General features: G+C 42.4%; 1 protein-coding gene across 1 annotated transcript in view; it reads right to left on the reverse strand.

Moving 5' to 3' along the window:
* Nucleotides 1-19,999, reverse strand: part of crybg1a (crystallin beta-gamma domain containing 1a) — a 53,182-nt gene that overhangs the window by 18,578 nt on the left and 14,605 nt on the right. Inside the window, exons 2-4 of the mRNA XM_034674509.1 lie at nucleotides 12,386-12,527; nucleotides 4,213-5,615; nucleotides 254-1,338 (exon numbers count right to left, since the gene is read on the reverse strand). Coding sequence (XP_034530400.1) covers nucleotides 254-1,338; nucleotides 4,213-5,615; nucleotides 12,386-12,527 — 2,630 coding nt within the window. The remainder of the gene's footprint in view (nucleotides 1-253; nucleotides 1,339-4,212; nucleotides 5,616-12,385; nucleotides 12,528-19,999) is intronic.

Below are 19,999 nucleotides of genomic sequence, written 5' to 3' on the forward strand. Positions count from 1 at the left end.
CATGTTGACATCTTCATATGGTTATAAAAAGAAATCATTAAAAAGGTGAGAAAACCTGCGTACAACACCTCTTAAGCCCAACAATATACACAGTATAGTTACAGCTGTTAGGTCGTATTAAGACTTCTCTCATTGTTACCTGTATCTAAAGGATCAATTATCAACTGAAGGGCACAGATAGTTTTAAATGATAGTAAAGAGAGAGAGCTTGAACTGCGTCTGAAGAATACAACATGTGATCGCTCTGTCTTACCTCTCTTGGGACTCTCAGGGAGCGGAGGTGGCGTTTCACTCCCCGGTCTCTCATCATGAGTCCCGTCTTGATGCTCTGGACTCTTCTTCTGTCTGTCTGAGTCTATAATCTTCTTATTGGTAGTTTCACTTGAAAGAGTGATGTTCATATTCCTCTTTCTTGCTGGAGATGAAATTGGTAACCGAGTTTTAGGCGAGGCGTTCCCCTCGACGTGGCTTTGCCCTCGCTTCTTGACGTCTGGGCTCTCCTTTTCAGTCGGGGACGCTATTTTAATCTTACTCTCCTCGCGGTCTCTCTCGATGCCGTTCACCAGGTTTGTTGAGTCACTGTCCTCGTCTGGCTTTTCCTTTAGATGCTTTATTCCTATCTTTGTCTTCGTAGGAGAAACGTCTCCTGACAAAGCCTTCCCTGCCTTGCCCTCTTCAAAGCTTGGTATCCTTCCAGCTCTGGTTTGAGTAACCGGAGACCTCAGAGCTTCTTTGCTTCTGGGTATTTTCTGCAGTTTGGATGTGACTTCAGTCCCTGATGTTTTATCTGGTGTTGTTGGTGATTTCACATCGGCCTCTGATGTTGACCTCTTGGGGATTTTAGACCTTGAACTTGCTGCACTCAAGGGAATACCGCTGCTTTGTTCTTTTAATGTTGGTGACAAAGAAACAGTTTTATCACTGCCCTGCTCCCTCTGAGGTAACATATCACTGAAAGTCCCCACTCTTGTGCTCTCCGTGGAGGCCTTCGCCTTTGTTGTCACATTTTTGGCCCTGCTACCGGCCGCTGTGGATGGGGTCTTTGCTCCACTTGCTGTGGTATGCTGGCTCTCGGCTGCTGCTTTAACCCCTCGTCTCGAGGGTGAAGCCTGGTCAGTCGCTCTACCTCCTACCACAGACCCCTCCATCTGTAACTTTGTTCTGTACATGTCTGAGGTTGAAGAGATATCATCCAATTCAGAGGCCTCAGAGTTTGTTATTTCTTTAACTATGGATTCAGGAGTAGTTCCGTCAGGGGGAGCTGTCTCGTCTGTTGTTGGACGCGGTCCCAGGTCGGCTTCCTGAAGGTCCACATTGTTGTTTTGGAGGCTTGGCGGTCTGAGAGGAGAGAGAGGGAAACATTAACAGGAATAGTTTACGAGACTTTATGAGACACATTCCTAGCTGCAGCCTGTGGCCTGAGAAATGAAGCTACAGGAAGTCTAATAAGAAAACAGCAGCCTGGTTTGTTTTGTCCACCTGTAACTCAATCTACCACCTGAGGAGGAGTGAGGAGTGAGGAGTGTGAAGCTAGCAGGGAATCATATTCTTCTCTCTTTAATTCTTAGAAATAACAACTCAGCTCAGCGTCCAGCTCATAGAGACTCGATGTGAGTCGATGAAAACAGGAGAAGTATCCAGGTTATAATTTAGCCTTTGGCATTACTTGGTGAACTTTGATAACTTAGCCTCTCTGATGGGGGACGTCATGATAGCAGCGTTCACTTTGTATACAGTCTATGTAACATAAAAGACTCTATATATAGAATATTATATCTTAATGTATTTACTCTTACAGCTGGAGGAAATTTGTATTCTTTGCACGAAGTGGACACATGGTTGCTGCTTTCATTCTTACATTTAATGAACTCTTGATGTACTTCAGGGTGGCGGTTATTGAGATGCACGACATTAGTAATGTTAAAGGAGTGTCATTTTGCTTCTCCTCACGTCACCTGTTGCTTTACAAGCATTGCAAATAGCTAATAGCTGTCTGTTTATGACACATCAACATACTTCCATACAGACGATGTGTTAAAGCTTGTTCGACATGTATAATTGATACATCACCTTATCGACCTTAACTTTTAAAGCTTTAATCTGTTGATGCCGATAATATGCCGTGCTAAAATCCAAATCTGGCAATATGTTTACAAAATTAAATGAAGTGACAGATCATAAGATGAAGGATTGTTTTCTTTTAGCAACCATAGATGAACGTAGTATCAAAGACATCATCCATTGGTTTCTGAGGAGATGCAATGAAGCCCAAAGATGCTGGCTGCCATATTGGAAATGCTCAACCTAACTTTCAAGCAGTCTAGAAACAGGCAAAGAGGTGGAGCTGAGGGAGGCATGTGGCCTAACCCTTATCATGCAATTGTATGCACAACTCCGAGCCTTAATATACGGCTGTAAAGATTTCATGAAAGAGGAAATGAATCACTGAGACCAAACCCTTTGTTGAACGAGGCTGTAAAGACGTTTATTCCTGCTGTAAAGATGAGGATTTTAATCTGAGCCTAAAGGAGATTTCTTGGCTAGGACACTTAAGGTTGGACTTAAGTTGGACTTTTGGACTGCAGGAACCAGGGTCTAAATTTAGTTCTGGGGTAGTAAACCTCCCCCTGAAAAGCCCTGCTTGCAGAGTAATACTTTTCAGAGGTCCAGGAACTATTTGGTGCAGGGCCTACAATGCTGAACGTTTTTGATTGGCCTGATTTGCATAATCTTCCCAGGACTTCAGGCCTCAGTCCAAATGCAGACAAACATGGGCCACAGGGAGCATTTAGTTCCTGGAAGAGTAGTTCCAGGAACTTTTAGATCTGATCAAAAAGCACCTTTAGAGGAACTGCAGCTTCTTTCTGTATCCATTGGGGTCATTAGAAAGAATGCAGGAACCAGGGTCTAGATTTACTTCTGGGGTAGTTAATCTCCCCCCTGAAAAGCCCCTGCTTGCAGAGTAATACTTTTCAAAGGTCCAGGAACTATTTGGTGCAGGGCCTTCAAGCTGAACATTTTTGATTGGCCTGATTTGCATAATCTTCCCGGGACTTCAGGCCTCAGTCCAAATGTAGACAAACATGGGCCACAGGGAGCATTTAGTTCCTGGAAGAGTAGTTCCAGGAACTTTTAGATCTGATCAAAAAGCACCTTTAGAGGAACTGCAGCTTCTTTCTGTATCCATTGGGGTCATTAGAAAGAATGCAGGAACCAGGGTCTAGATTTACTTCTGGGGTAGTTAATCTCCCCCCTGAAAACCCCTGCTTGCAGAGTAGTACTTTTCAAAGGTCAAGGGACTGTGGGGGGCAGGGCCTGCAATGCTGAACTTTTCTGATTGGCCTAATTTGCAGAATGTTCCTGGGACTTCAGGCCTCAGTCCAAATGCAGACAACAATGGGCCACAGGAACCATTTAGTTCCTGGAAGAGTAGTTCCAGGAACTTTTAGATCTGATCAAAAAGCACCTTTAGAGGAACTGCAGCTTCTTTCTGCAACAATTGGGGTCGCCCCCTGCTAAGAATGCAGATTTAAGCCCTTTTGCATGGGCTTAAATTTCTACCCATGATGCTACTTTTGTTTCTTATATAAGATCTTCAGTTGAAACAATTTGTGGTCAAACTGAGGGCGTAGAAAGAATCCGCCTCCAGTCGTGCTCCAACTACAAATCCAACCATGACCTGTCTCTGGCACGTCCATCCATCGCCTGGAGAACAGTTACTCAACAGCTAATGAGGTGTTCCTGCAGTCTCTCTTTCTCTCTCAAAAGCAGCTTCTGTGTGTATGCCATGCTTTCTCCTATAAGTCTATGTGTATCTATGTCACCTGTAAATCAAACAAAGTGTGTGACAGTGGCTCACGCAGGTTTTGTAATGACTAACTCATCGAGGTAGAGAACATACACCTTAGGAAAACAGCAGAGGAGACACTTGACAAAGAAATAACCTTTACTTTATGATTATCCTCCACATATTTTAAGACTGAACACTATTATCATTGTTCGAGTCTGATTAGATGTACAGTGGATGAATATTTCAGTGCGTCAGTGTGGGTTAAGGCTGCATTGTTCCCCTGCACTACAAAGAAGCATGGGAACTCAGAGCTCAGGTTGCACGCAGGATTAGTTCTCTTAAACTCTCCTGCACTCTGTTCCCCACAGGATCAGAGGAACTACTGAACGCTAACCACAGAAAATTAAAATAGACAGACTCACTCAGACGGTTTCACTTCTGTTGTGTCCGAAGTCTTTGAAGTTGAATCTCTGCTGCTGTCCTCTTCTGCCTCTTCATTCTCATCCAAACTTGACTCCGGGCTGATGTACACCTTCTGGGCAAAGACTTTATGTTTGGAGGGCAGGTTCACCGTCTTGCGCGTCACACGTATGTCTCTTAATTTGTGTCTCTCCTGAGGTGAACTTTGTTTTGGATGCGTGCCAGTGTCGGGCTCCTCTGTCTGCTCCAACTTTGTTTGTAACTCCTCTGAAGTCACCGCCAAGGCGATGTCTGACTCTGGCAAGCTACCAGAAGTAGGTTGAGTCTCTGAGGGGGTAGAGAAGCCGTCAGCAGCGTCCTGAGTAACAAAATCTTCCTCAGGAATGACCGTGACAGGTATAGCCAGCACGGGAGGCGAGTCTACTCTGAAGCCCTCCTCCTCTTCTTTCACTATATCCCTCTCTTCCTCCCCCTCCCTTGCCTCTTCCTCCTCCGGTCCCAGGTGTGTTTCCACCCATACTGCTTTGTGAAGTTGGGCAGGAGAATGACTTCGGGGCGTTTGCTCAGGTAGAGTGCTGAATACTTCGTCTGCAGTGTTCAAAGAGAACACCCGACCTCTCCTCTTGTCTTCTGATTTTCCTTTTGCTTTGTCTGCAGAGTCTTTTTCTTCCTGTTGTTGAGTGGTGATGAGATGTGTGGCGGACGACTGAGAGCCTAAAGTGATTCCTCTTAAAGTAGTGCTGTGCCCCTTTTCTCCCACTGTCACTGATGACTTCCTTGATGCCAAACTTATGGAGGTTAAGTTTGGTGATTTGGGAGCTTCAGCTGGCTTTGAAAGAGAGGTTTTCACTTTCGACATTGTGTTTCCGTCAGCTGCATTCTCCTCCAAACTCCTCAGGACGTCTCCCTCCAAACTGACCCGCAGCCTCTTGCTCACCTCCTCCACCACTAACTCTGTAAAGCTCTTTTCTGAGCCTGTAGTGGTAGCAGAGAAGTCCAGGTTGGTGGGAGTTACATTCCCAGAATTCCTTTCGTCGCTGCCAGTGCTGACCCCGCATGCACGAAACTCTCTTACGCTGCTCCTGCCGCTGCTGTTACTGTCTGCAAACGGGTGACACGTCCGCAGAGAAGAAATGCTGGGACTGGAGCTTTGGCTCAGAGTGTCGCCATGCTCTGCTGCTTTCGTGGGATCTGAATAATGAGGTCCAGTTAGGTCGCCGTCTTTTCGAGAGGGAGTTGGAGTCTGCAGTCCGGCCTCCTGCTCAGACAGAGGTGAACTCGGGGACAATGGGGACGTCGGGGTGCTTGTATCGCCTGAATGCCGCCTGCTGCTGCTGCTCTTCTTTCTTCTGGAGGTGAAAAAGTTTTTGAAGCCATTAAACATTCCCTTCTTCCCCTCCAAATTCTGAAAGAGGAAAGGAAAAAAGATTTAGTTTCAGAGAATAACTCGCACAACTCTTTTCCTCAGGCTTTAGTTTAGGATATTTTGCAGGAAGCTTGTGCAAACAAACGCCATTTACCCTTGATGTCGCCGCAGACATGTCCTGGTTAGCACAATTGTGAATTAAGCGGGAAGTAAATCAAGTAAATGGAAAAAAATAGAAATCCATTCATGTAAAAAGATTAAGATGTGCATGTTAAAAACATTTAGAGGAAGATCTGAGACCGCCATGATGATATATATGTAGAATAAATCAGTCAGTTTCTGCAGAGAACACGAGTGGCAAATGCTGATTCAAAGTTTTATCACATGGCGTATTTGAGTGTTGTGTAAGGATGGTATTATTTCTGGGCAGGAAGTTGTTGCTCAAGAGGATTTCACAAATCACTTTCATGCTTCAATGATTAAAAAGAGAGAAGAGGAAAGACTCAAACCGTGGAGCTGAATGCAAACAGAATATTACACAGCTTGGGGGAATACTCAGTCACGTTCACCTCGTCAAACTTAACCATTAATGGAAGAAGTCAGTTTTATATTATTTCCAAATTAATCAAATAATTCTTCAACAATAGGTTTATGTAAAATACATGTTTTCTGTACTTAAAGCTCCTGTGAGGAACTTTCTGTGTGTGTAGATTATGGCGCCCCCTGTGGACAAAGCTGTACATCTTATATCTTTGCTGACTTTATTCTGCCAGTGTGTTTTCTGACAACAAAATCCCTATCATTTAGCAGTGATAAATATTCAACCTCACTGTGAATATTTGCTGAAGAAAACGTTAAAAATAAAAATATAAAAATAGGCTGATGTGGTTACAAGAATCTTTAAAAAATCTCCACTAAGAAATGACAAATTCTGATATTGGTGATGGTGTTGGCATTTGGAGGTCGTATCAATGTTAGTTTAAATATGTTTCATGAGTCAAAACCTCTTTACAGGAGCTTTAAGTCACCATTAATCTAAAGGTTGTAATGCACAAGAAGCAGCTTTATAAGGCTGAAGTTATACCTCTTTACTTCCACAACAACAACCCACTCGCTGTGCATTATCACTGACTTCACTTGTATTAAGGAATACATACAGTATTGGAATTGGAGCTGTCTGTGGACACTTGAAAAAAACACTTGCACAATCTTAGAGCAGCTATGCTCTGATATAATGTCATGCATTCTTCTTTGACAGTGTAGATCAGGAATGAAGATGTTTTAAATTTCTGATTGCAGATTTTCACGGCTGAGCTGATGTTGTTTTTTAAGTACATTTTTTTTTTTAATTTTCATGATTAAAAATTAATTTTACATGTTATTACAGACATAACATTACTACTTTTTATCATATATTTATTTGTTTTATTTCATTTATATTTTTTCTAATTTTATCTATTTGTTATTCCTTTATTTTATTTGTTTATTTAATACATTTTTGTCTTAACATACTGTTTGGTCTGATTTTGGTGCCCAGAGATGACAAAGTTGTACCTTCATCATCATCATCATGCACGCACCCTTCAATTACAGAAGCTACAGTCCTCATGCAGGTGACCTGGTCTCGCAGCTCCTCACCCACATGCCACTCCTCACTGTCCCTCCCAGTTTCCTGGTCTATGCACTGTCCTATCCTCTCAGAATAAAGGACTCACAGTTCCTATTTTCTTACCCTATTCAAAGAGTTTCACATTACTATTACATTCATCTATTTAATATTTAGGAAAGAGACTTAAAAACCACACAAGTTTGAATCAGTCTTCTGCAAATAACAACAAACATTTAAATCAGTCAGGCAGGAGAGTGGGCAACTAACTAATAACTAACTAGACATAAACTTCTGTGACGCTCAGCTCAAGGGTCACACGATGCTAACTTTACAACAATGACAAGTAAAGTCTAACAGAAGACTTAAATCATTAAAAACTGGATTATTATCAAACACGAGGTACAGTGTGAAAACAATATTCTTTTAAATGTCCTTGAATCTAGATCTACAAGTCCTCTTAGCACTTTTAAAATGGGTTTAGATCACAGCCAAGAACACCTGGCACAAAGCGGGAAAACACTCTCTGCCAACATAAAACACACCTTGCAAAACCTGACAATACAAAGAGCACATGTCAGGACAAGAGGCTCAAGACGCATGAACCACAGAGAGAAAAAACAACACTTACGTACCATTCTGACTTCCTGGAGTCTAAACTGTTACATTTCTTTCCATTTCTGCATCTAATCAAGGCTCCGATCACTAAAGATGACAGAAGTTAAAACCTCTCTGAGAAGATCGATGTCTCCTGACACTGTGTGATCACTAAAAGTGCTCATAAAGTTTAATATAAAATCCAGAGTCCTACTTCTTCAAAGAGAGAAGCAGGTGAGCAGTCCTGACCGTGTGTGTCTACAGGTTAGAGTCCCACCTCTGAATAAAGAGTCTGACTTGAGGGCATGTCTGTTTGCATCACAGATACAGAGTGTTAAAAAAAGGGATTGTGAAAGATGGTTGGCATCGCAAAAAACACACATAAAACGAATCCAGTGGCATTGAAAGGGAGTGGATAGACATGTTGGAGAGAAGCCACACCCTTCCTCATTCTAAAGCTGGTAAATCAATAGGACATCTGTTATCTGCTGTGGCTTTATTTACAAAGAACTCACTTTGAGCCGCGTTTAAGCAATCGTCCAGATAGGAGACATAGAGTGAAACGGGGCAAAGGTGCCGTCATTCTGCAGGCAAACATGTGCAATCATTTCCCTCTTTACTCTTCTGTTCAATTAAATCTGTATTTTTACAAACAGGCACTTTCCTCACATAAAACCCTGCTTGGACTCAAACATTTAGATCATTTCACAGAGCAAACAGCTCCTTAAAACAGTCCGAGGGCGTGTTTCCAGTTTATATCCAAACAAAATAAAACCTGAAAGCTAAACAGCCTCTCACAGATTGTTTGAAACGTAGTAAAAGCAGAGCTACTGTACCTCCAAGTGGATCTAGCTCATTCATAAATCCAACGCGTTGAAGCGACATCATGAAATAAGGAACCTGAGTCTCAGTCATGAATGGCAACCTGTCCTCCATCAACCTCGAGTCACGTCTATTAACTCTCTGCCAAGCACTCGCCTTGTATTCACTCACGGCGATGACAAATGACAGGTAGGTGGAGATTATTAGCGCCACATCTGTGTGAATCATGACCCACTTCCTTATCTGTCAGCCAAAGCTTTGCTTCGTTCTCTGATTGCTTCAGATAGTAACAATAAAGACGCACGCAGGGAACATGTGGCTGCTTTGATTTGCCTTAACAGGGCAAGTGTCAACAGAGCGGGTTTGTGTTTTTGTTCTTCCAACACTCAAAAGATTTAGACTGCTTTTCTTACTGCTGCACGCTCTAAGAATTAAACACTTGGATTCCTAGAAACTTCATTAAACATGCGAACTGCAGCCTCACTTCTCAGCTTCTCAACATCTCCCACTGACACTAACCTCACTGAGAGCGAGGGCAGGTCTGACAGGTTTCAGTCGAAGGAAAATAGCCCCAGGAGAAGCAGATCCCATAGGATTACATGCATCGTTTCTTAAAGGGGAAGCACGGTTTTAAATATATAAATACGTTCAACAACAATGGGTTGGAAGTGCTTCTCAGCCTCCTGCTTCCCCTTTTTAAATATATCTTCAGATTAGTACCTGCTGCCCAGCACAGAGCGGTTTAAGTAGAAAAATTAGACTACTTTTAACCGTGGCTGCAAAATCACACAGCTGTACTTTAAATCTGCACAAAAGTACTGTGATCAAAAATTAGAAGAGGAAGGAAGTAGATGAAGACATATCCGTACTCTTTGCAGAACCTACATTTAAAAATAGCCCTGAAAATTAATAAAGAAGAAGTCTTCCATTGAGAGTCTTACTAGCTCACATGCTCGGAGGATCTCTTCACTGATATTGAAGAATGGTGGATTGATTCCAAAAGATGTTTCATTTATTACTAAGAGGCATGATAGAAGAATGACATCCTTAGAATTAATTTTGAATGCATGTCAACACTGCCACCTGGTCATTGGATAAAAAGGCTCATGCTGCATGCAGGCAGGAAGAGGTAGTGTTACAGAGGTTAAATGAAACAGGATCTAATTTGCAGTCGACTATCTGCACTGATTCGTCCACCAGGGGCGCCAGAGTTGGCACAAACCAAAATGTGCAAACTAGTTTTTTTAACTTCTACATGTTGTAGCTAAAGAGTAGAATTCTTTGGGGATCCATTGGGTAGAAAAAATTATTTAAAACTTCTATTCTGTTATTTATTATAGTATCAGTTATATTTCTGATGCATTAATGTGTCAATAACATTTATTTCTTGTGGTAATTCAAGGTGAAATCACTTTCCATATGTTGATTATTCCACACTGCAACAGGCAAAGAGGCGTCAGCTGGAATTCTGTGCCCCATGAAAAGGTGTCACATTGGGCCTCACCACAACAGCCAAAGCAATCCCTGCACAGCGTCTTTGACCACACCTCCGTTACGCAAAGGACTATGACCTCGTATCACACTTTGTATGTTGGGAATCAACAATCACAGCAGAGATCTGCAGGCATATGCACCTCACTCTATCAACATATCTGCATTAGGTGTAGAGAAGTAAGCACTCTATCTCACTTGCTTCTAACTCACTCACAGAAGTCACCTTCACACTCTCTGTGCACTTTTCACAGATAAGCAAGATATTATAGCCGAGTTCTTCTGTTTTAAAGATGATACTATGCCTTCAAAAGGAGGAGGAAAAATGTATTTTGTAGTTTAAATTGAAAATAAAAACATGAATCAGTCGTGCACAGTTTCAGCTCAGTGGTTGAATCATGTAAAGAGGCGACATCGGACAACACAGGGACAAACCCGACTTCTTTGCTGCATGTCACCTTCACTCTCTCTTCCCAGTTTCCCACTCTGTCCTCTGTCTTATCCTTTGTATGAAGGCATCAAAAGCCCCAAAAGTAATCAATAAAAAAATGATTGAATGTAGTGTATGCACCTTTTCTAAAGCAGCATTTTGCATATTTAGAAGATGAATGAGGGGCTTCAGAGAAAGGCTCTGCATATAAAGATAAAGATTTAAGAATAAAGTTTCTAATAAAGCTGCTATAATAATTTAGTTGAGTGAATGTACAACAGATACATCTTAAATTGAGGGTAGCAGAATTAGGATCTAAAATAAAATTGCATGAATACTCCAGTCAGAAAGAAGGTTCCTTGTTCTAATCTCTGGCCTTGCTGTGCAGAGTTTGTGTGTTCTATCTGTGCATGCGTGGGTTCTCTTCCTTTCCACAGTCAAAAAACAAGCTTGTTAAGTGAATTGGTGACTCTGCATTACCTGTAGGTGTGAGTGTGTGCATGCATGGTTATCTCCACGTTAGCCTTGTGATGGACTGGCCGGCCTGGTCGAGTACACCAAAGTCGTTCTAATTATGTTCCTCTACTCACAATCATTCAATCATCACAGCTGTGAGGTGCACATGTTCACATCTCAGGACATGCAACCTCCAGCAATCTGTCTTGTACTACTTCAATAATGCTTTATGACCTACAGATCCAGCACGGAAAACAGTCTGATGTCAGCCAGGTGACCGAGACAGACGTTAAGTTAAGCTCAGTTCAGAGGTGGATTTAAGTGACTGCATTCTCCCCATCTGCGGCCTCTTGTCCCAGTGCCGGTTAATGCTGTGGTTACACAAACAGAGCGATGTGCCCCCGAGCGTTTACCTTTAGCAGCTACACCTGCAGAGCATGTACGGTGGAGTGTTGTGTGAGTCTCAGGTAGCAAGAGACGTGAGCTTCTGGTTTTAAAGAGTTACTGTCTTAGCACTTATCACACACCAAACGTTTGAACATCATTAGAGACTTAGTTATGTTTAAAACTGCAACCCACACACCTATTTGTAAAGATTATTAAGAGACATAACGCCCCACCTGTGCTCTCCACACATATTTTATTGTTGTCTGTGTGAATTAGTCTCTATTTTAAAATCCATTTTTGTTCTGCCATTATTTTATTTCTGCTTCTTTCTTGTTTTCAGTCGCTGTAAAGCACTTTGGGTTGTATTTGATTTGTATGAAAGGTTTGAATTTATAAATAAAGCTTGCTTGATTGATTGATTGATTTTCACAAAAACTGTCACGGACAGAATCCCTTTCAACCTTAGTCAAATGAAATTTAAAACGCCTTTTTGTTAGTGGTTATTTTTTCCAATTTCCACTGTGTCAATTCAACTTTTGTCTCTTCTTAAATAACCTAAACTGCAATAAAGAAAATGAAAAGAGTAGAAAGTAGGAGAACAGAATTCATGCATAGAGTTTGCAGCAGCAGCTTAGGTTGTAACTATCGTTTCTTTCTGCATGAAAGCTGGCCAAATCATTCCTTGTCTTTGCATAAGTTTGATGAAGAACCTGAAGCAGAAGAGGACTCACTGGTTGCCTATATGAAGTCTACCATGATGTGACAGAACAAAATAAAATACTACAAGTCTAGAACATCTGGAGTCTGCATCATGAAGATAATTGTGCTCAAAGTCAATTCATCCTTCAAGCAAGGACCTGAAATAACGTCATTCTTTACATGTGCTGAAAAAACTCTGATGAACTGCACATGCTGTACTCATGAACAGTCTCTGTGCACATGCATGCACACATACACACCATAATCTATACATTTATGTCCCAAACTCATAGATACAAAAATCTCACAATAAAAACCAACCTTAAAGTCTTTGGAGGGAGAAACGGGGCCCTGCAGCTGACTCATGTCGAAGCTGATCATGGAAGTGGACTCAGAGAGAGGGTCCCAGTCTGACTCCGTCCGGAAACTGCACTCTGTGGAAATGCTCATCTGGTCATAGCTCCTGGTCGAGAGAGGCAGGAAACAGAGCGACGGAGAGAGGGAGAGGGGGTGGAGGGTGGGAGAGAGAGAGAGGATGTTATGTCACTGGTCTTTGTTTCTCCTCTCAATATTCAGTGTTTATGTTTCACAGAGTTATAAATCCTTCAGTCGCCTTGTTATGGAACTTTACTGACAGTTTTCACAGGCAGCTCTTTTGCTTTTATAAACAAAATTAAGGATTAAATATTAAAAACAGCAGAATATGTTTCCTGTTAATTAAGAGGAATATGGAATAAAATCTCCACGCCTGTTTGGGACATGTTTGTGTTCTCAGGTGCTGAACCGCAGTGACGTTTCCTCCTCTGCCTTAAGTTTAGAAAACACACAGAGGACTGGGACAATATGACAGTTAAGAGACAACACTCACTCCCCAGCAGCAAACCTTGTCTGTTGATCAATTAGAGCCTCCTCGAGGATTGTAGGACACATGTGAGGCATGAGGAGGTGTATCTATTTCAAGCAGAGTGGCTTCTCTGCCGCCGAAGTCTGCAAACAACCACACCCAGTCTGGAACCAGAGCAATGAGCTGGCTGTACAATTACTGAATGACAAAGAGTTTGACCTCATTAAGGTAAATGTGCATCCAGGCAATGCTGTGTTTAATTAAAGAGAAGCTCAATGATGATAGGTTTGACTGCACAGAGCACAAAGAGAAGGAAGCATCAAGACGGAGTTCTCCTGAGGCAAAACTTATCCAAAACTTATCCAGAGTTTTTTGTGATACAAGCAAACATCTCCAAAATTCATAACAATCACATAACCATCCATCTATTACTGATACTGCTTATCCCATGTGGGGTCAAAGAGGGGGCCAATCCCATTTCTCACAGGGGGAGAAGAGGGCTGCAACCTGGACAGGTCACCAGTCTGTCACAGGGGCTGCTGCAGAGAGACACTAACTAATCAAACAAGCATGTCTTTGGTATGTGAGAGGAGGGGATCCATGCATGCACGGGGAGAACATGCAAACTCCAGCATGGAACCCTTTTGCTGTGAAGGGACAGCGTGAACTGCAGCAGCACCGTGCACACACATATAATAAAAAACTTAGCTTAGGTAATGTTTCTCCAGTCATTGCTACTTTGGATCAATAATTTGATGTTTTTTGGACCAAAATCTGCAAAACACAACATGCTTTTTGAAGCAAGTACTCATTTGTCGTTTTTCCTGTCCTTTTAGCTGAGGTTGTACAGATTCTGGATATATGAACAGTTCAACATGCCACAATAACTGTCATCACAACAAGTACAAAAAAAATAAATACGAAGGCAATCATTACACATATTTTTGACCCCAAACTTTCCTCTCCCCGGCAACATTTTCCAGCTTTTACTGGAGGACTCTGAGGCGTTTCCAGGCCAGATAGGAAATATAATCACTCCAGCTTGAGCTTAATCTTCCCTGGGGGTCTTCCCCCAGTTGGACGTGCTTGGAAAACCTTCAAAAAGAGGCGCCTGGGAGGTTTCCTTATCAGATGCCTGAACCACTTAAACTGGCTCCTTTCAGTTCGAAGGAGTAGCGGGTCTCCTTTCAGGTCCCTCCACACAGGGGAGGAAGCTTGGCACATTTAAAATAAGAACAAATTCAAGAGGTATGCATGCTTCTTTTTGTTTCTCATTAACACAATGATGACACCTGTAGCAGTGAGTTTGTAGTATGTCCCTTGAGACACACCCCTTTTCCTGCCACAGCCACCTGAACATGTGTATGTGTAATGTAGTGATTCTCCCACAAGGGGGCAGAGCTGGACTACTTCTCCAGGAGAGCTGGCAGCAACATGAAAACATTAGTCACTGTATCTGTGAGTACTTTGAAGTCAGGCTCGAAGGTGGATTCCCAGAGGAGGAAAAACCTCTGACATGCAGAAGTACAACATGATGAATCCCTCACAGCACACACCTCTGCACTGCTCGCTCCTCAAGTTATTTGAATACAGCTCTGTGATCACATTTGGATTAAAGCTGTTGGATGTATCTCAATCTTTACTTTATGAATCCATGTAAATAATCCAAAGCACGCTCTATGAGGTTGGATTATTCCCTGCTTTGAAGCACCGTCAGAACAGTAGATCCAGTGGACTCGTGTGTGGATGTTTACATTCTTTGAGCAGGCCTCACCTTCTTCAGCTCGATGGGATGGGCTTATTATGTGGTGGTGCACATTGTTGGAGGTAGAACAACCACATAATGATTTTTACATGACCTAAATAACAGACATGAGAGGATACCACAGCTTTAAGAGCTTCTGAAGGGACATGGAGGAGAGTTTTGTCACGTGATCCTAAGAAACACAATCGAGGTTCTGAGAAACTTATCAATAACGGTGTAAAAAGCCCCAAAAAATATAACTTTGAAAACAACAAGTCCATCCATCCATTTTCTTCCGCTTATTGGGTCGGGTCGCGGAGGTAGCATTCCAAGCAAATTGACATCCCTCTCCCCAGCAACACTTTCAAGCTCCTCCTGGGGAATCCTGAGGCTATCCAAGACCAGGCGGGATATATAATCCCTCCACTGAGTTCTGGGTCTTCCCCGGGGCCTTCTCCAAGCTGGACGTGCCCAGAACACCTCTAAAAAGGAGGTGTCCGGGAGGCATCCTTATCAGATGCCCGAACCACCTCAGCTGACTCCTTTCGACATGAAGGAGCAGCGGCTCTGCTCCGAGCTCCCTCTGGATGTCTGAGCTGACCCTCTCTCTAAGGCTGAGCCCAGACACCCTTCAGAGGCTGAGCTGTTAAAGCAACAAGTGATTTATAAAAGCAGTCATGGGAAGCAGAGTTATTTCTTAAGGCATTTTAGGGCACGACAGGTATCTACAATTCCTATTTCTCCCAAACTTCGTCTCAAAGAACAAGCAGGGGCATGTTTTCTGTCCATTAAATAGATATACTCGGATCAAAATGACACCAGGCTGTGATCATGCTGAGACATGTAGGGAGAGAGAATAACAGGAAGCAGTATCTTCAACTCTCAACCCAGATCTTCCTGCTGCATCAAGTGATCTAGTGAATTACTTAACATGTGACGCAGGATTTCAAGCCTCCGGTGCAACATTTGAAGGATGTGCCCGACAGTATAAGGCCGAGTGTCATGTTTTCACTCTGAGAGAAGAACAGACATTTGTTAGAGTTACTGAAAAATAGAGACGAGTACGGGGAAGATCTGCAACTGATCTGATGTCGTTACAATCAGACTCAGGTTGAAATATTTACAGATCCCTGATATTCTGGAACACTGTGAATGTTTCGACTCTGCAAAGGAGCTCAGACGGCTGCTTTCTGAGACACATTACATCATGAATTACTTGGGGGTAATTTTTGACAGGTCTTTCAGATTTGCCGAACAGATAAGCTAAAAAAAAAAACTGTGATCAGCACAAATATGCTCAAAATATGCTGACGTATATCTCAAGTCTCTTAAAAGTATGAACTCAGCTTACAAAATAAACTAAATCTTGCTTTAACCTTGCATCAAAGTTGTAAAAGCATGATGCTAGTGGAAGTTTTTATGGAAGACCACCTGCCAAAGCTTTGTTTTTCTGAGGGTTTGCTGTGATCCTGGAGGTCTGCACCTGCACTTTAAAGTCAAATAAATGAGAGAAACATACAATAAAGAGTGATATATCACAGAGTGGGGGCTGTGCTTTAAAGGGATGGGCTTCTTGATGGTCAGAGGATTCATAAAAGCTTGTTATGAGGGGAGAAGTGACTCTGTGACCGATGACCCTGACACAACCTTTACTCTGTTTCCAAAGAGAGAGAGCATCTGCAAGCACACATGGCTCCGCTCCAAGTGCCGTCACACACCAGTGACAGCCCGCTATGAGAGCATAACTCATCACTCTGAATCCATACGTACGATATGTCACTGAGAATAACACCTGTCCTTGTTCAATTAAAGTTACAGAATGCTTTGCATGAAGTCTGTCCCTGCAGCTCTCCGTCAACGTGCAGGCTTGAACCAGCTCCAACTTGTGTGAAGCTTCTCTTTGTTGCAGACAAAGCTCCACTGTTTTAAACACACAAAGAGGTGTGAGGTTTAACGAGAAGCGTTTGCTGTTACGACTTCAACAAACCGTGGAAACTGATGTCAGCCCTCAAATATCTCTGAAGGTTAAAGTTGGTGTTTCAGAGAGAGGTGGGTCTATTTGAGCGAACATGCAGAGTAGAAGAGAAGTGATTGAGCTGGCTGTGTGTTCCTGAGCTTACCTCTGCTGTCAGCTTCTTTTATCATTTTAAAGACGGCTCATTCACAGTCGATATGAGAAGAAGAATGAAGGACTGAGGGAGAAATGTGGAAAGCTGCAATTCTACATTCTCACAAGGAGTGCTACCAATAATGTAAACGGGACTTCATGCTTAAGTCACAGCTGCTAATTGCCAAAGAGCAGAGTATGCACTTTTAGATTGTAGGCATTTCTGGGTCCTTTTATTCATGCACTGAAATGTTGTTTCTTAGAAAAGTGAAGACACAAGTTTGTGATCATAAACTAAAAATAAAACCATGATCCAAAATAACAAACTTTCATTTCCAGTGATGGTAAATTAATAAAGAAATGAAGATGATTTGAGTAAACTGATAGATACGTCATAGATGTGCACAATTTCTGTGAAGTTGTCGGTCATCACGCTTGCAAGTTAGCATCAGAATTACTTGTCAGTTAATTAGTTATTAATATTTTTATTAATGTAGGTCCACAATGCTAACAGAGGAAAAAAGCAGCACTTTCCAAAACTGTACCAGTGTTTCAGTTCAACAGGTGACCCTGTTATCAGGTGACTTTCAGCCGGAAGGATCTGTGGTTTTTGTACAGCAGCTGTTGGAAACAGTAAAATTCCCTCTTCATTGTAATGTCAGATTTACTCATCAGCAATCGAACAAAGAGCCATCTGCAAGGACTCATTCCATCATCAACAGTTGTGGTAACGTCGATAACCCTGGTCACACTGGCTGAAAGTCACCAGTCAACAGGGCAACTCGTTAAACTGAAACACCCACCTGCACTTCACTATCGCTGTGTACCTGCAACATCGGCAAGGCTGAGAAGTGAAGTTAAGTGAGGTCTGATCAGAGCGTGTTGAGTGAGTACCTCATACTGTGTGCTTTGAGGGAGGATGTGTTGTATGTTACACACGTGACAAGAGGCCACACGTTTCAGTCTTCATTTATGAGTTTTGAACTTTATTTGTTAACTCTTATTTAGAGATTTGCAGTCATGCTTTACAGGAAGAGAAACATGTTCTTAATGCATGTTGCAAAGAGCCACACAATTTAGCTGCATTTAAAACAGCCAATTAGATCTAAAAAGTCGACATGCAATATGATTAAATATTTAGTCGTGTTAAATAGACTGTGCTCAATTTAGACTGTTCTCTGATCGCTTTCTCATCTCAGATTAGTCGGCCAGTTGGATTTTATTCACATCCCTACACAAAGGATCAAAAATTCTATTTCATTTATCGATCAATAAACATTGCAACCAAGTGTGGAAGCATTTTAGATTTTTCTCAGCATGAAGAAAGGTTTCTTGAAGGAAGAAGAAACTATTATTTAACCTGCAGGTAGCAAAACAAAGCACTGATTTGCTGCTTGTGTTGCAGAGTATAAAAGCATTTTGCAATCTCTAACCGATACTACACTGTGTGCTAGCCCGGCACTGGTGATTTATGTTATCATTACCCCCTAATTTACTGGAAAACAGATATTTTTTTTCGACCAAGTTATCAGACTGCTGTACAGACTGACAATCACTGATAATATATGTACTGTAGCTTCCTCACCCTCCCCAAAGATTAAAACCTTGCTGACACAACATACTGGTACCAGGAAAAGGAAAAAATGTACGAAAAGTCATCCTTCCTCCCTCAGAAAAAAAAAACATTCATGTAAAACAAACAGATTTCAGTGAGCTCAGCAAATCTGCAGACCTGTGTTAAACTACTGGATAAACTCAAACAAGGGATGGAAAGCACTCAACTGACTCACTCTGTGCTGCGTATACGAGGGGTGTAATGAGTCACTGGAGGCTCTCCATGGAAGATATCCAGTTCTAGTATTAGAAAAATCAAAACCATGACCAAGCTGGAGGAGGGAACTGTGTTTCACTCCTGTACACATGAACAATAAACTCTGACACAAATGTAAGACAATGCTGGACTGCTGCCTCATGAAATGATTTGTTCCAAGGTCAGAGACAGTAGAGGCTCATGCAGCAGACAGTAGAGGCTGATGCAGACAGAAGAGGCTCATGCAGCAGACAGTAGAGCCTAATGCAGACAGTAGAGGCTGATGCAGACAGAAGAGGCTCATGCAGCAGACAGTAGAGGCTAATGCAGACAGAAGAGGTTCATGCAGCAGACAGTAGAGCCTAATGCAGACAGTAGAGGCTAATGCAGACAGAAGAGGCTCATGCAGACAGTAGAGCCTAATGCAGACAGTAGAGGCTGATGCAGACAGAAGAGGCTCATGCAGACAGTAGAGCCTAATGCAGACAGTAGAGGCTCATGCAGACAGTAGAGGCTCATGCAGACAGTAGAGCCTGATGCAGACAGAAAAGGCTCATGCTGCAGACAGTAGAGGCTAATGCAGACAGTAGAGGCTCATGCAGACAGTAGAGGCTCATGCAGACAGTAGAGGCTCATGCAGACAGTAGAGGCTCATGCAGACAGTTGAGGCTCATGCAGCAGACAGAAGAGGCTCATGCTCTGTTGTCGTCTCATTATCTCCTTTTCATGTTCAGACAATACTTAATTTGTCTTTAAGGTAATAAAAGTCTAATGTTATGCAAAGCAGTAAGTGATACATTTAAAAAACATGTATAAGGCAGATCAATACATAACCTGAAGATACAGGCTTCACACTGCACACATAACACTTGTTGTTTGTCAGAGCGAGTGTGCATTAGGGAGTGCCTGGATCAACTTCAGCGAGGGAGACTGTTTGCCAGATGCTGGGCGGGTCTGGAACGAGCAGCAGACTGCAGCCACCAGCCTACACTTCCACTTCAGTATCATGGTGTGCAAAGAAAAACAAGCTAACATGTTTGTAAAGACTTTCATGTGTCTGCAGAGCGCAGACGGGAGGTGTGTTCCTAAAAAATACAGCTACACACAGTTTTAGCTTGCAGTACTGAACCTTTGGCATGTGGGTCAGTCCTGCAGAATGAAAGCTGCAGTAAAGGAATTATTATGCACACAGTATTTCATTTTTACAATCACCTAGAGGGACAGTTCATGACAAAGTGGCAGCTCGTAATGCTGACATGTTGGCTGTAGAAAGGGAGCTGGGAATGCATACTGGCATGCTGACAGACATGACAAGTCTTTGAAACTCAAAATTATGAGATCAAGTTCAGAAAATACTTCCTTTTCGAAGAAGTATGGATAATATTTCTCCTGTGGATGTCTGATTCAAATAATAGGACTTCTGAAAGTTG

The sequence above is a fragment of the Notolabrus celidotus genome, chromosome 22 (genome assembly GCF_009762535.1).
Source record: "Notolabrus celidotus isolate fNotCel1 chromosome 22, fNotCel1.pri, whole genome shotgun sequence".
Lineage (NCBI taxonomy): Eukaryota > Metazoa > Chordata > Actinopteri > Labriformes > Labridae > Notolabrus > Notolabrus celidotus.